General features: G+C 41.8%; 1 protein-coding gene across 3 annotated transcripts in view; it reads right to left on the bottom strand.

Annotated features, from left to right (window-relative positions):
- The window catches only part of LOC137097395 (macrophage mannose receptor 1-like), a 70094-nt gene that overhangs the window by 29526 nt on the left and 24304 nt on the right, over positions 1-16264 (bottom strand). For all 3 annotated transcript variants that reach the window (XM_067470322.1, XM_067470323.1, XM_067470324.1), the window contains 4 exons: positions 12741-12834; positions 3385-3508; positions 2832-2867; positions 2560-2729 (listed from right to left, as the gene is read on the bottom strand). In XM_067470322.1, coding sequence (XP_067326423.1) covers positions 2560-2729; positions 2832-2867; positions 3385-3508; positions 12741-12834 — 424 coding nt within the window. The remainder of the gene's footprint in view (positions 1-2559; positions 2730-2831; positions 2868-3384; positions 3509-12740; positions 12835-16264) is intronic.

Raw genomic sequence — 16264 nt, 5'->3', positions numbered from 1 at the left:
GATGAATTGACTTTTTTGTTGAAGAAAAATACAGGTATGATACTAAGAAGAACGAATTGGGATAATCTCCATGAATATCTGGACAAATTGGGAAAATAAGAAACAAGAGAGACAATTTCGTTTTGAACTTATTTTATATTTTTGAATAATAAGAAGATATGATCCAAGAAGATAGAATGGAAGTCATTTTTTTGTTTTCCCTTTCTCTTTTTTTGTGTGTTTTGTGTATTTTTGTAGTATTTTTATTTTTTTTATTTTTTTAGGGGTTATTTGGGATTTTAGCATACTTTTTTGCTTCTTTTTTCTTTTTTTCTTCATTTCCTTACTTTCCTGTACTTTATTGTTCTCACTCTTCCGTTGTAATCTATATAAAATTAATAAAATTCTAGCAACGGGCATATAGATATTATTATTATAGATATATAGATATTACTGACAGATATTATTATAGACCTACAGATATTATTATAGGCATCTAGATATTATTATTACAGACATGCAGATATTATTATAGACATACAGATATTATTATAATGGACCTATAGATATTATTATTACAGACATAGATATTATTATTAAAGACTGATAGATATTATTATTATTATTATTATTATTAACTTTATTTGTACCCCGCTAGCATCTCCCGAAGGACTCAATGCGGCTTACAAAGGCCGAGGCCTCAAAACACAACACAACAATACAACACCTAAAGCAAATTAAAAACAGTTAAAGCAATATTAAGGACATGCAATAAACAATACATCAAAACACTATAAAAACTGGGCCAGGCCAGAGCAGTGGGTACAGGATTAAAAGTGCTGATGTGACAGGTGGTATGTGGGGATTACAGGGCAAGTGCAGTGTGCAACAATCTTAGTTCTACGAAAGTGCTTCTGGGACTTGTTATTGGAGATTCCTATTCTGGAAAGGCGCATCGGGTCAGCCTATTATTGTAGATATTGTAGCCCAGGGTTGCTATAAAGTAAAAATGGATGGCCATCTGTCAGGAGTTCTTTGATTGTGGCTTCCTGGACAGCATTTTCTGTTTTTGTCCTTTCTTTGAGTACTGGACTTCATTTCCCAGAATTTCTTCCCATAACTCAATATGGGTGAGCTTTCTGGGAGTTGAAGTGTGTATAGATGTGTGTATGGATTCTGTGTGTCATACTTACACAGACACACAGAATCCCTCCCGTGAGGGAGACATGAGAGAAAGGGAAGGTAAAGGAGGGGAGGGGGTGGATCTGGAGGAGAATGCTCTCTCTCTCTCTCTTTCTCCTTCCTTTCTTTCTCCCCTCCCTCTCCTGTCGGGCTTTGGCCAAGCAGCAATGCAATGGGAGAAAGGAAGGAAGGAAGCAGGCAGCACCTCCATGAGGAACAGCTCTAGGTGTGAGGAGGAAGAGGATGCCGCCTCTCTTTCTCTCTCGGCTGGCAAGAAGGAGGTGAAATGCTTTGGACCAGAAGTGTTTGGGAGGGAAGAGGCAGGGGCTTGAGAAAAGGATCGATGGGCTACCTCCCCCCCACCTCTCTCAAGCAGTTCTCTCTCTCAACTGTTGATTTTGCCCTCTCATGCAGGAGTGGGGCAGGGCCAGGAGGGAGTTGTTTTAACGCAGGCTCTGTATACTCATTTAGCTTTGTGGCAGATTAAGTTCTTTCCGGTTATTTTTTTGGTTTTGCGTGTGTGTGTGTGTGAAGGACATAGAATGCATTGTATTCTTGAATTCAAATTTGGTGCCAATTCCTCCAGTGGTTACTGAGTTCTGTTAATCCCACAAACAAACATTACATTTTATTTATATAAATTGGTAGATACTACACAAAATTCTAGATTGTGAAAATTAAAATATGGCAACTTGTATCCATGTAGTGAATATGTTACATGCATTTTCAGATCTAGTGTTGCCTCGATAGACAATGTACAATTGGGTGGATTTTGAGAACTAAACTGTAGTAACTCTATTAATGTGTTTGTATACATTACATACTGAGTACTAGCACCAGCAAAACGTTCTAAAGTTGTAACATATATTTGGCAGAAACCACACAATTGAGTGGAGATAATTTTTTAAAATTACCACCGCTGTGTACTGGATGACTAGATGATATAATAATAATAATAATAATAATAATAATAATAATAATAATAATAATAATTTTTCATATATTCCACCCTATCTTTCCAGAGGGACATAGGGCAGATTCCAAACATAAAAGGCAAACATTCAATACCCGAACATAACAATAGATGATAATTTATTTGTTACCAGCCTCTCCTCATGGCTCAAGGCAGGGCACAACACTGGATGACACAAAACTGATCGGGTTTTAGTATATATGTTCCTATTTTTGCATCCCACCCTTTATTACAAGATTTGGCACTTGAATAGTTGAGCATGAAGGTGCACATCTGCAGGGTTAATCTTCACATATTTTTGATTGTATTATATCTATTGTTTCCATCTAGAACCAAAAGTTGAACAGATACAGAAATGGCTATTCCTAAACAATTTCTCATTGGTTTTTGAACATTATTTTTGATTTGAAAAACATATTTCTTACATATTTCCACAAAAACGTTCTTTCATTTTCATTCCCAATTATTGTGAGTTGACCACCATGTGTCTTGCAGAATGCTTGAGCCTTTTCTGCAGGCATGGGATATTTACTGAAATAATACTCATTGCTTTCATATGCAACCCAGCCCTCTTCAACAATTTTGAAAGAATATTCTGCAAAATAAAGAAAAAGAAATAACATGTATACAGTGCCATTAGAAGTGTTAATAGAAATGACATACAGTCTGGTTTTTGATGTGAAATTACCCAACATACCAAAAGTATTCTTTGGTTCCGGTTTTAAGGATATACCTGAAAAATCAAATATGTATTAATTCTAAAATAATCAAGTGCAATCTCAATTTGGTATCAATAGTTAATAAAAGCAACAAAAATTAAACTTATTACATTATATATTTAGAGCTTACCACACATTAACATATTGTACATGTTGTATGTCTGTGCAATTCTAGGAGCTAGCTGTTTCCGAGGTTTCCAAGTTGAGTGGCAAAGGGGATTGTTGCTACCCGCTTTCCATTCCTGCCAGTTTGGGTGAGGTGGAGGAACAGCATTTTCACCTACCCAGAAATACTCTCTTTTTTTCACTTTCACAGGACTCCTGTCTTCCTAACCCCATGAATGTGGATGGCTGATTGCACATTATATTTGAGTACATGACATAATATCAAGCCCAAGAATTTGGACTTTGCAATGCTTATAATGGAAATAATAAGCACAACACTTTTTTCAATCACTTGCCTGAAAATGCTGCCTGTATCAGAATCATAAACACTTAACAAACAAAACCCTTAATAAACATTTATTTTACCTCTTTTTATTTGGCAAAACCACGCATTCAAACTATAACATAAGATAGTGCGCCATCTTCCATAAGATAATATTTTGCAACCGCTTTCAGTGCTTATAACAGAGATTCTTTCAGTATAGTCTACCTGTTAATAAAGAAATGAAATTCTGTAGCACATTGTCTTACTAAAATCACCAGTTACAATGTGAGGAAAGAGATACACTTACTTACTTACTTACTTACTTACTTACTTACTTAGGCGATCCCTCGTTGGCCGAGTAGGATAGTCTTCCAGGATCAGAATTCTTGTGGGTCTGTAGGTGGCTGTGGAGCCCTATTCTTGATCTGCATCTTCTCCCGCAGTGAGGGCATTGGTTTCCAGGTGGAAAGCGGTCCCGGTCAGAGTTGCTTGACATGCCTTCCTCTTGGCACGTTTCTCTCTTTCACCCTCCATTCGTGCCTCTTCAAATTCTGCAGCACTCCTGGTCACAGCTGACCTCCAGCTGGAGCACTCAAGGGCCAGGGCTTCCCAGTTCTCAGTGTCTATGCCAGAGTTTTTAAGATTGGCTTTGATCCCATCTTTAAATCCTGTCCACCAACATTCTGTTTTCTGTTTTTGAGTTCGGAGTAGAGCAACTGCTTTGGGAGATGGTGGTCGGGCATCCGGACAACATGGCCAGTCCAGCAGAATTGATGGTGGAGGACCATCGCTTCAATGTTTGTGGTCATAGAATCATAGAATCAAAGAGTTGGAAGAGACCTCTTGGGCCATCCAGTCCAACCCTCCTCTGGTCTTTGCTTCTTCCAGCATGCTGACGTTTGTTCGCCTGTCTTCCCAAGAGATTTGCAGGATTTTCCGGGGGTAGCGCTGGTGGAATCGTTCCAGGAGTTGCATGTGATGTTGGGTGGACAGTCATAGAATCATAGAATCATAGAATCAAAGAGTTGGAAGAGACCTCATGAGCCATCCCATCCAACCCCCTGCCAAGAAGCAGGAATATTGCATTCATATCACTCCTGACAGATGATTATCCAGCCTCTGATTAAAAGCTTCCAAAGAAGGAGCCTCCACCACACTCTGGAGCAGAGAGTTCCACTGCTGAATAGCTCTTCCTCATGTTCAGATGGAATCTCCTTTTTTGTAGTTTGAAGCCATTGTTCCTTGTCCTAATCTCCATGGAAGCAGTAAACAAGCTTGCTCCCTCCTCCCTGTGGCTTCCTCTCACATATTTATACATGGCTATCATATCTCCTCTCATCCTTCCCTTCTTCAGGCAAAACATGCCCAGCTCCCTAAGCCGCTCCTCATAGGGCTTGTTCTCCAGACCCTTGATCATTTTAGTTGCCCTCCTCTGGACACATTCCAGCTTGTCAATGTCTCTCTTGAATTGTGGTGCCTAGAATTGGATACAATATTCCAGGTGTGGTCTAACCAAAGCGGAATAGAGGGGTAGCATTACTTCCCTAGATCTAGACCCTATGCTCCTATTGATGCAAGCCAAAATCCCATTGGCTTTTTTGCCATCACATCACATTGTTGGCTCATGTTTAACTTGTTGTCCACGAGGACTTCAAGATCTTTTTCACACGTACTGCTCTCGAGCCAGGCATTGTCCCCCATTCTGTATCTGCATTTCATTTTTTCTGCCTAAGTGGAGTATCTTGCATTTGTCCCTGTTGAACTTCATTTTGTTAGTTTTGGCCCATCTCTCTAATCTGTCAAGATCGTTTTGAATTCTGCTCCTATCCTCTGGAGTATTGGTATCCCTCCCAATTTGGTGTCGTCTGCAAACTTGATGATCATGCCTTCTAGCTCTTCATCTAATAAAAATGTTGAACAGGACCGGGCCCAGGACGGAACCCTGCGGCACTCCACTTGTCACTTCTTTCCAGGAAGAGGAGGAAGCATTGGTGAGCACCCACTGGGTTCGTCCATTTAACCAATTACAGATCCACCTCACTGTAGTTTTGCCTAGCCCACATTGGACTAATTTGTTTGCCAGAAGATCATGGGGGACCTTGTCGAAGGCCTTACTGAAATCCAGGTACGCTACATCCACGGCATTCGCCGCATCTACCCAGCTTGTAACTCTATCGAAAAAAGAGATCAGATTAGTCTGGCATGACTTGTTTTTGATAAATCCATGTTGACTAATAGCGATGAATGCATTTGTTTCTAAGTGTTTGCAGACCACTTCCTTAACAATCTTTTCCAGAATCTTGCCTGGTATCGACGTGAGGCTGACTGGACAGTAATTGTTTGAGTCATCCTTTTTTCCCTTCTTGAAGATTGGGACCACATTGGCCCTCCTCCAGTCTGCTGGAACTTCTCCCATTCTCCAAGAACTCTCAAAGATGATTGCCAATGGTTCTGAAATGACATCCGCTAGTTCCTTCAATACTCTTGGGTGTAGTTGATCTGGCCCTGGGGACTTGAACTCATTTAGAGCGTCCAGGTATTCCTGGATGACTTGTTTCCCAATTGGGGGTTGGATGTCCTCTAATCCCTCATCCACTCCATCTTGCTGAGGTTGAAGATGATTTTCTTTTTGTGAGAAGACCGAGGCAAAGAAGGCATTTAAGTAGTTCTGCCTTTTTCCCTACCCCCCTGTAAGCATTGCCCCATCTTCTCCTCGAAGAGGCCCTATTGCCTCCTTGTTTTTCCTTTTTCTACTGACATAAGAAAAGAAGCCCTTTTTATTGTTTTTAATGTCCCTGGCAAGCCTGAGCTCGTTTTGTGCTTTTGCCTGGCGGACCCTTTCCCTACAGGTGTTGGCTATTTGTTTGAATTCTTCTTTGGTGATTTCTCCCTTTTTCCACTTCTTGTGCATGTGTCTTTTGTGTTTTAGCACAGTTAGAAGTTCTTTGGACATCCATTCTGGCTTCTTTGCATTTGTCCTATTTTTTCTCTTTGTTGGCATGGTTTGCAATTGCGCCTTGAGTATTTCACTCTTGAAAAATTCCCATCCATCCGTAACTCCCTTGTCTTTTAGTATCTGTGTCCATGAAATGCTGCTCAATGTTTCCTTCATTTTTTGGAAATCGGCTCTCCTAAAGTCCAAAATGCGGGTTTGACTTGTCTTAGTTTTGGCCTTCCTTTGTACCTCAAATTGCAGGAGCACATGGTCACTTGCCCCTAAGGATCCGACCACTTCAACCACATCGATCAGGTCCTCTGCATTTGTTAGGATGAGATCAAGAGTAGCCAATCCCCTTGTTGCCTCTTCTACCTTCTAGACCATGAAATTGTCTGCAAGGCAAGTGAGGAATTTGTTGGACCTTGTACTCTTGGCCGGGTTTGTTTTCCAGCAAATATCGGGATAGTTGAAATCGCCCATGACTACTACATCCCTTCTCTGTGCCTGTTTTGTCAACTGTTGGCAGAAGACTTCAGCAAGTTCTTCCTCCTGGCTTGGAGGTCTGTAGTAGACACCTACAATGACATCTTTTTGGGTCCCAGTTCCCTTGATTCTTATCCAGATGTTTTCAAGCTGGTTTCCCGGATTGCTCTCTTGCATCTCTTCTGCAGCATAACAGTTTTTGACATATAAGGCTACTCCGCCTCCTCTCCCTTTTGTTCGGTTTCTGTGAAAGAGGTTATAGCCCTTGATGGCTACATTCCAGCAATAGAAGTCATCCCACCAAGTTTCAATGATGTCTATGATATCATATTTGTGGTGTTGTGCTAAAAGTTGTAGTTTGTCTTGTTTATTTCCCATGCTCTGTGCATTAGTGCAAAGACATGTGAGTCCCTGAGATCTTCCCCTGAACTGTTTCACAGGCATAGAGCAGTGTTGGGAGGACAATAGCTTTATAAACAAACACCTTGGTATCCCTACGGATGTCCCGGTCTTCAAACACTCTCTGCTTCATTTAGAAAAATGCTGCACTCGCAGAGCTCAGGCGGTGTTGTATTTTGGTGTCGATGTTGACTTTGGTGGAGAGGTGGCTGTCAAGGTAGCGGAAATGGTCAACATTTTCTAATGTTACACCATTAACCTGTATCTCTGGCATTGGAAAGGGGATGGCTGGTGACTGCTGGAACAGCACTTTGGTTTTCTCGATGTTCAATGACAGGCTGAGCTTCTCATTTGCTTCTGCAAAGGTGTTTAGAGTGGCTTGTAGATCTTCTTCTGAATGCACACAGACGACATTGTCATCAGCATACTGGAGTTCTATAACAGATGTTGTTGTAACCTTGGCTTTGGATTTCAGTCTGCTGAGGTTAAACAGCTTGCCATCTGTCCGGTAGATGATTTCCACTCCGGTGGGAAGCTTCCCATCAACAAGATGAAGTATCATAGCGATGAAGATGGAGAATAAAGTTGGGGCAATAACGCATCCCTGTTTGACACCTGATTCCACTTTAAATGGGTCACTTTGGGAGCCATTGCTATCCAAGACTGCTGCCATCATGTCACCATGGAGGAGCCGCAGGATGTTCACAAATTTGTTTGGGCACCCAATTTTTTGGAGGATGGTTCAGAGAGCGCTGCGATTCACTGTGTCCAATGCCTTTACAAGATCGATGAATGCCGTGTACAGAGGTTGATTTTGTTCCCTGCATTTTTCTTGGAGCTGTCGTGCAGTGAAGATCATGTCCACTGTTCCTCTGGAGGGGCGGAAGCCGTTCTGGGATTCTGGGAGGGTGTCTTCTGAAAGGGGTAGAAGGTAGTTTGCAAGGATTCTTGTGAGGATTTTCCCAGCTGAGGTTAGAAGGGAGATACTTTGATAATTTCCGCAGTCTGTTCTTTCCCCTTTTTTTGAAGTGCTTCCCTGATGTCTTGATGATGGTGGCATCCTTGAAATCTGCTGGGATTTTCTCGGTCACTCACACTTTTTCTATGAACCGGTTGAGTTGTTGTGTCAGCTCAGGTCCTTCCTCTTTAAAGATTTCAACAGGGATCCCATCAGATCCGCTGGCTTTGTTATTTTTTTGTTGGCTGATGGCATTTCTGACTTCTTCCAAACTAGGCAGTGCTGCAAGCTCACCCCTGGTTTGTTGTTGCGGGATTTGTGAGAGAACCTCTGGAGCTGCGGTTCAGGAGGCTTTGGTAGTGTTCTTTCCAATGTAGCGCAATTGATTTTTGGTCCTTCAGGAGTTTGGTTCCATCTGATGAGCGTAGAGGTTTCTTGGTCCATAGATTACCTTTGTGGCTTTGAAATATCCCTGAGCATCATGGGTATCTGCCAGATGTTGGATTTCTTCAGCCTTCTTTGTCCACCAGATGTTCTTGAGTTCTCTTGTCCTTCTTTGGACCTAAGCTTTTGTGCTGGCGTAGATCTTTTTCTTAGCAGCACAGTTGATGTTTCCCTGCCATGTTTGGAAGGCTTTCCTTTTCTTGTCAATTAGCTGTTGGATCTCGTCATTTTTGTCAAACCAATCTTGATGTTTCTTGGTTTGATATCCAATAGTTACTTTGCAGGCTGTGATGATGGAGGTCTTCAGTTTGTTCCAATGTTCCTCAACATTTTCAGCATGTTCTGTCGGTAGATGGTCCTTGAGTGCTGTTTGGAGAAGGGCTCGTTTGGAGGGCTCCTGAAGGGCTTGGGTGTTCATTTTGCGCCTTGTCTTTCTTCCTTGCAGTCTGCGCTTGGGGGCAATCTTGATAGCCATCGTGATCGGATTAGCCTGTAGTCTGTCCAGCAGTCATCAGCACCTATCATGGCGCTTGTGAGGAGCATGTCACTGCGGTCTCTGGCATGTGTGATTATATAGTCTAAGAGGTGCCAATGCTTTGATCGGGAGTGCTTCCCTGATGTCTTAAACTTGTTTTTCTGGTGGAAGAGCATGTTGATGATGACAAGGTTGTGTTTTGCTCATTTGGTGAGAAGCAGGATGCCATTTGAGTTGCTGTTTCCAACCCTGTATTTTCCTATCGTCCCTGGCCACAGGTTGAAGTCTCTCCTCATGGCTTAAGGTATCTCCGATCCAGCTGACAGTAACATTTTTCTTTGATGTCTTCATCAGCATCTAGTGTTGGTGCATAGGCACTTATGATGGTTGCCTGTTGGTTTTTGGCAAGATCAATTCAGAGGGTTGAGAGTCGTTCGTTGATGCCAGTGGGTGCTTCGGTCAGATGTTTCACCAGATAATTTCTGATAGCAAAGCCAACTCCGTGCATTCTTTGCTCTTTTTCAGGCAGACCCTTCCAGAAGAAGTTGTAGCCCCCTTTTTCTTCCTTCCTTTTTTCTTCCTTCAGCTGTCCCTCTCCTGCTCTCCGGGTCTCCAGAAGTGCTGCTATGTCAATGTTAAAGCATCCCAGCTCCCATGCAATGATAGCAGTTCTGTGTTCGGGGCGTTCACTGTCAGGGTTGTCCATCAGTGTCCATACGTTCCATGTACTGAAGTTCATTTTTCTTCTTTGGCCGCAGTGTGGTGACCCCACTGGGTGCGGCAGTCCAGTCAGGGATAAGAGAGGCAGACTATGTTTAGGGCACCTTTTCTATCCCCCTCCTCGTGTGGGGTGAGCAGAGTGGGTCCTAAAAAGGGCTGCTCTGTCATGGATACAGCTGCCGAACTACTCAGCTGCCTCTGACCTGGAGGTAGAATGACTGAGTCTGTACTCACCGCTCATTTGCCAGTCTGTGACTAGGGGCTTCCAGATTTCACCGTCCTGCCCCCGTCGCCACTCGCTGATTGCCATGGGACTTTTGTTGGTTTGTTTTTATTTTCTTTGGAAGACGCCTGTGCGTGAGTGTTTTTAATGTGTGGAGGTCAGTGCACAACTGATCAACACACAGTCTTCACAAAGTGAGGTTCCACTGGTGGTGTAGTTTAACACAATGACCCTGGCTTCTCAGTCTGTTGCAGCCTTCTTCAGAATATGTATGCATGTTTTATATGTGGGTCTATTTATAGATACAGTAGAAAAGGCTGTCATTTCCTTTTTTTAAGGTAATGCAAGTTATAGGCTGAATTTGGAGAAGTTACTTTCCAAACTAGAGCTTCTAAAATAACTCAGTCAACATAACTGAACAGATATTCTTAAACATCCGGATTCCCCAACCAACATCAATGTTCTATTTTACTAGCGCTCCACAGACAACAAGTACAATATATATAAACAATAAAATTTAGTTCTATATAATTAAAATTAACAAAACTGTCATTGTCTAATGAGGAACTACACAATATCATTTTTTTTTGTTTCGGAAGCATTGTATAAACTAGCATAAAACCAACAAAAATTGAAGGTGTGCAGGCAGCTAAATATCTTTTGATCAAAACTGGGCAACAGCAATGGCATTGTCTGCAGCCTCCAACAATTCCTCCTCTGTACATGAGGCAGGGCACAATGGACAAGCATACAGATGCAGAGTTGTCTGTTCTGCTCCACAGTCACACAAAGTATGTTATTCTTTTAGGTAGTGCCATTTTGCCAGGTTGTCTTTTGATCTGCCCATTCCGCTTCTGAGTCTATTCAGGGACTTCCAGGTTGCCCATTCTTGGTTTGCCCCGGAAGGAAGACTCTCGCAGGGGGCCATCCAGTTGGGATTTCCTGATTTAGCTGCCCAGAGGGATACCCTTACTGTTGCTGGAGGGACGCCAAGAGGAATGGTAGTTCTCATAAAGCTTTTCCTTGATTTGAGTCTACTGGAAGAAGGCTGGTAACCATGTAGTAGGTGGTGTTTACAGTGTTCAACCTTATTTCTCTCTCATTTAGCAGCAACTTCCCATCGCACATTGGGGGGGGGGGGGTGCAATGCCAGCTAGCTTGTAGAGTTTATCAACAGTTGTAAGTTTAAGAAACTTACAACTGTTGATAGATCTGCCCATGCATAGATCTGCATGGGCAGATCTATGCCAAACAGGGCAGGCATACTCAGCAGTTGACTAAGACAAGGCCAGGGCTGATGTTCTTATTAATTTTGAGTCTGCACCCCATGTGCTGCCAGTAAGTTTTCACAATATGTTATTGCGTGCAGGTACTTTGTGCTTGGTGTTCAAGCAGTATTTCCTATATGCTAGTGTTTGATCTAAGGTGACACCGAGATATTTAGGATGGAAACAGTGTTCAAGTTCTTGACCTTTCCAGGTGACTTTCAATTTCCTGTTGGCTTCACAGTTGCGTAGGTGGAAAGCACATACTTGTGTTTTGGCAGCGTTAGGCTTCAGGTGGTTATCTTTGCAGTAGCTGGAGAGATCTTTCAAGTGATTAGTAAGTTGGATTTCAACTGTTTCAAAGTCTTTTGCTTGTGTTGTTAGGGCAAGGTCATCAGCATATATAAAGCTCTTTGTGAGTGGTAGTTGTGGCTGATCGCTAGTAAAGATATTAAACAAGGTCGGTGCAAGAATGCTGCCTTGGGGTAAGCCATTCTTTTGCCTCCTCTGTCTACTTTTTCTGCCCTGAAACTCCACATAGAAGCTACAGTTTTCTAGGAGAATCTGGATAGCATTGCTTTTGAACAATATCAAAGTTAATATTGTTGTTTCTTTCGGATAACCATTTTATTCTATGTTTTGCAGTAATTTGGAAATCTAGGGGATGTTATAGTGTCAGGAGTTTTGTGGACATGAGAAAGTCCTAACAAACTGATAATCTGAAGTGTATAAAACTATGGAATTTATAATGTGATGCAGGATCTGAGGTAAAATTAAAAGATTATAGAGCAAATACATAAAAAATCAAGAAGAGATACATAAAAATTAAAGAACAGAAAAATTAATGTGAAAAGAACATCACAAAGAATGGTAAAATTACAGAATTAATTGTCAGATTGAGTGTAAAAGGTCAATACAAGTTAAAATTTACACTGTCATTAGTACAAGTATGATAGCTGGTACCGAGTGCTGGTAGCACTACACTGATTCCAGAATACTACTTTGCCTGTGCTGATAGCGCAATCTGGTGGCAGGATACCACTGAACTCATAGCACAACACAGCAGCAGGATACCGCTGAACTCAGTTAACACAGGCGGAACACAGATAATGAAGCAATCCTTCCCTGTTTATTATTCCCCTCCTTTCTGTCTCCCCCCCCCCTTTCTGACCCCCGTTTGGCTCATCTTCCATTCCTATGTACTATCTTGCCAACAGTGTCCCGCCTGCGTCCCTCACTCCGCCTGCTCTCACTCTGCCCGTTGTGGTGACCACATGGTCACACACATGTTCCTCATTCACAACCACAGTTGCAGAATCAGCATGGCACTACCAGTACTCAGTACCAGCTATCATACTTTTACCCTGTCATTTAATAAAGGCCAAAACTCTTTAAGTAATATACAGTCTGAAATTTCATAAAAGTTACAGATCAATTGTGTGCCTCAACCCCCCACCCCACCCCCCGAGGCACACTTTTCAGCCCAATATTTACACTGTTGAGTTGATCAGAACCATGCTACCAATACATCAGTTTTAATTAATTTACTTACAGGGGATTTATCACTCCAAACCCATCCATTCTCAGGGTCTAACTTATTTAAACCAATCCAGTAATTAGCAGTCCAGTGAATACCTGAAATAACTCTGAAATATAAAAAGGCAGTCCCCAAGTTACAAACATCCAATTTACAAACAACTTACAGTTAAGAACAGGGGTGAGACAACAGGAACTGAGAGAAATCTATCCTAGAAAGGGAAATTCAGTCCTAAAAGAGTTATTCAGGGGTGAAAGGTGTCTCAATTGAAGCTTTGTCATTAATCCTTGTTTCCAAAACAAGCCTATTTTTTCAAAATCCAATCATCACAGGGATAGAAAGTGAGATGAAATCTTTTGAAGAGGGACACAGACAGGAAAACAAACACAACAGGTGTCTTAACCCTTCCCTATTATCCAGAGTTATACTTAAAAAATGTACCTGTTCTTACATAAAAATTCAACTTAAGATCAAACCTACATAATCTATCTTGTTTGTAACCCGAGGACTACTTGTACACAGGTACACAGAGACCCTCAGGGAGATGAAACATGAAGGATGACAACTAGAGTGCAGATGGTGGAAAACTCAACTGTTATGTGACAAGACATGGTATAGAGAGCACCTTTGCTTCGATAAGGTGGCAATACATGCAGGGGAAAAAACTTTCTTCACTGCATGCCTTGTGCTTGCAGATCCACATCCAACTGAGCTGTTCAGAGTGGCGAAAGGCTTAAATCAGGTGCCTATATGGCTAATTTGCAGGTGTGCAGGTGTATGTGTTAAGAGAAAAACATGCTCGGGTTAATTGTATCCACACGCAAGGTAATTAGGGTTGATTAGTTTGCGACTCCCAGAGGACTGTAACTGGGGAGAGTTTGTCCCATGAATTGGGTGTGATGGATCTGACATAGCTGGGAAAATTGGTATGTGACCTACCTTGAAGGGTTAGTGTGTGAACAGCCATTATGCAAAACCAGGAAGTTAGGCAGACCTTTTGTGGTTCTCATCGTGCAGCAGAACCGGGGGTGGAGCTATTTGCATAGGAGTGGCCTGAATGGCCAGATGCAAATGAGCAGGTGCTGAGGCACAAGAGATGGGGGAAGTCAAGAATGGGAGTTAGAAGAGGCCAACTGAACATTCCTTTTTAGTTAGCTGGGGTAGCTAGTGCAGTTAGTTGGTATCAGGGAGCTCAGAAAAGACAGTTAGTCATAGAGAGGTTTAAAAGTGCAGAGTACGCAGGATTTCAGTGTCTGGTTTTAGAAATTAGTTTTTAGGAGAAATAGTATAAAAGCCTTTTGTGAAGGAAAGGCTGAGGAAATACATAAACGAAAGTCACACAGAAACTATTTTTAAAGTAACATCTTCATAAGAGATTAATCAATAGCCATCATTGTGACCACCAAGCATCTGTATTGTACATATATTGTTGAAACCGTCATGCTTATGTACCTCAAAGGAGACAAATAAACCAACAGTTATTGTTTCATCTCATGCGAATTCTCACTCTCATATCTAAGCCTCAACATAAATAAAGCAAGGCCCATGAACACAAAAGGTGGCAGCAGAAATAAATATCCCCTGACTGGATCCTTTATATATTGTGGGTGGCAAAGGTGGCATCTCAAAACTCCCCCCGCCTGATAGGTCCTTTATATTTTTGGTAGCAAAGATATTTAAAACCCTCTCGACTAGCTAATTCATCCTTTACATTGAGCTTACTTTGTGTGTGTTCTTGGAAGTCTTGCTGGAAGTTGAGCTTGCTGAACATTTTCTGGAAGCCTTGCTGCTCAGCATAAGCTTCTGACTGGCAGCAGCTCCATTTTATGCTGATCAATATTTCTACATCCAAGGAACATTGGAAGATTCATTTCTCTGGACTATATGGACTATGTGTGATATGCAAAAGAAATTATGATTGTATTGCTGATTGTGTTTTTTTTTAATTCACTGCTCTGAATACTTAAAAGTAAATTTTTGTTTTTTGCATTCTTCACATTTGTGTTGCATATTTCTTTTGAACTGGCTAAACTGTGTGTTGTATTATAGATAACTGGGTTACATACACTGAACAATCTGCAACACCCTCCCTCCCAACCCATTATTAGAACCTTCAGTAGCTCACTATGATATTTTTGATAACCATGTTGCCGATAAAATCTCTTGCATAAGAGATTACTTAGATGCAGTAATTGGAGCAAAGCCTAACAATGAGGTGTCCAGCAACTCTGTGATTGGGATTACACTGGATCAGTTTCAATTGATTATGTGAATATTGATTATGTGGACAACCTATTGAGACAGTTAAGGAGGACAACTTGCTTTCTTCATTCCTGTGCCTCTTGGGTGGTCATCCAGAGAGGAGATGCAATTAAATCTCAAATACAACAAATTAGTAATGCATCTCTCAGACAGGATATCTTTCATCCTGTTTAAAAGAAGCAGCAGTTAGATCGCTACTGAAGAAGCCCTCCCTGGATCCCCTGGACCTTAATAATAACACACCAGTGTCTAACCTGCCTGTTTTGGGCAAGGTATTTGTCCTCCAACTCCAGACAGTCTTGCATGACACACACTTTTGCCCTCCAACTCCAGACAGTCTTGCATGACACACACTTTCTTGACCCATTTCAGACTGGCTTCAGTTGAGACTGCTATGGTCACCTTAGTGAATGATCTCCATCTCAACACTGACAGGGGGAGTGTGTCCCTTTTGGTGCTTCTAGACCCCTTACAGCTTTTGATACAATTGACCATGGTATTCTTCAGGAACACATAGAGGGACTGGAAATCGGAGGCACTATGTTGGAGTGGTTCTGGTCATACCTCTTAGGTAGGTTTCAGGTGGTGGATAACTTCTCCTCAAAAAATGAGATGTTATGTGGTGTCCCATAAAGTACCATTCTATCCCTGATGCTTTTAAAAAATATTTACATGAAACCACTGGGAGATATTGTCTGTAGGCATGGTGGGCTGTTATCAGTATGCTGATAACACCAAATATACACTCCATGCCTTCAAAAACAGCTTCAGCCAAGGATAGCATGTCTCCACAGAATGAATGCCTGGAGGAGGTAATGGGCTGGATGAGGAAAACATATTGAAACTGAATGCACACAAGACAGAGGTATCCTAATCTGGGGTTGAAGGTGTGTCAGCTAGTTCTGGGAGGGGTTACACTCCCCTGAAAGACTGTGTTTGCAGCTTGGGAGTGCTCCTGGAGTCATCTCTCCAAAAGTTAGCCCAGGTAGATGCAATGGTCAGGAGTGCTTACTATCAGCTTTGGCTGATATGAACACATACCTCCATACCATGTCTATCCCATTATATACCTGTCCTCTTGATGCACTTTCTCTCGTCCCTAGTAAAGCTCAACCCCATTGTTGAACCCTTCTGAGTTCTCCCTTCAGACACACACTACTCCACTTACTTATCACACCAAGCTTTTTATCAATTTTATCCTGTGCATTTGGCCTACCCACTGTAGTTTTATTTCCCCACCATTTTACTCTGTGTTTGTTTATTGTATAGTTGTCATT

Source organism: Anolis sagrei, chromosome 6 (assembly GCF_037176765.1).
Source record: "Anolis sagrei isolate rAnoSag1 chromosome 6, rAnoSag1.mat, whole genome shotgun sequence".
In the NCBI taxonomy this organism is placed as follows: domain Eukaryota; kingdom Metazoa; phylum Chordata; class Lepidosauria; order Squamata; family Dactyloidae; genus Anolis; species Anolis sagrei.
Note: the sequence above shows the minus strand (reverse complement) of the source record. Positions and strands in the feature narration are given on the sequence as shown.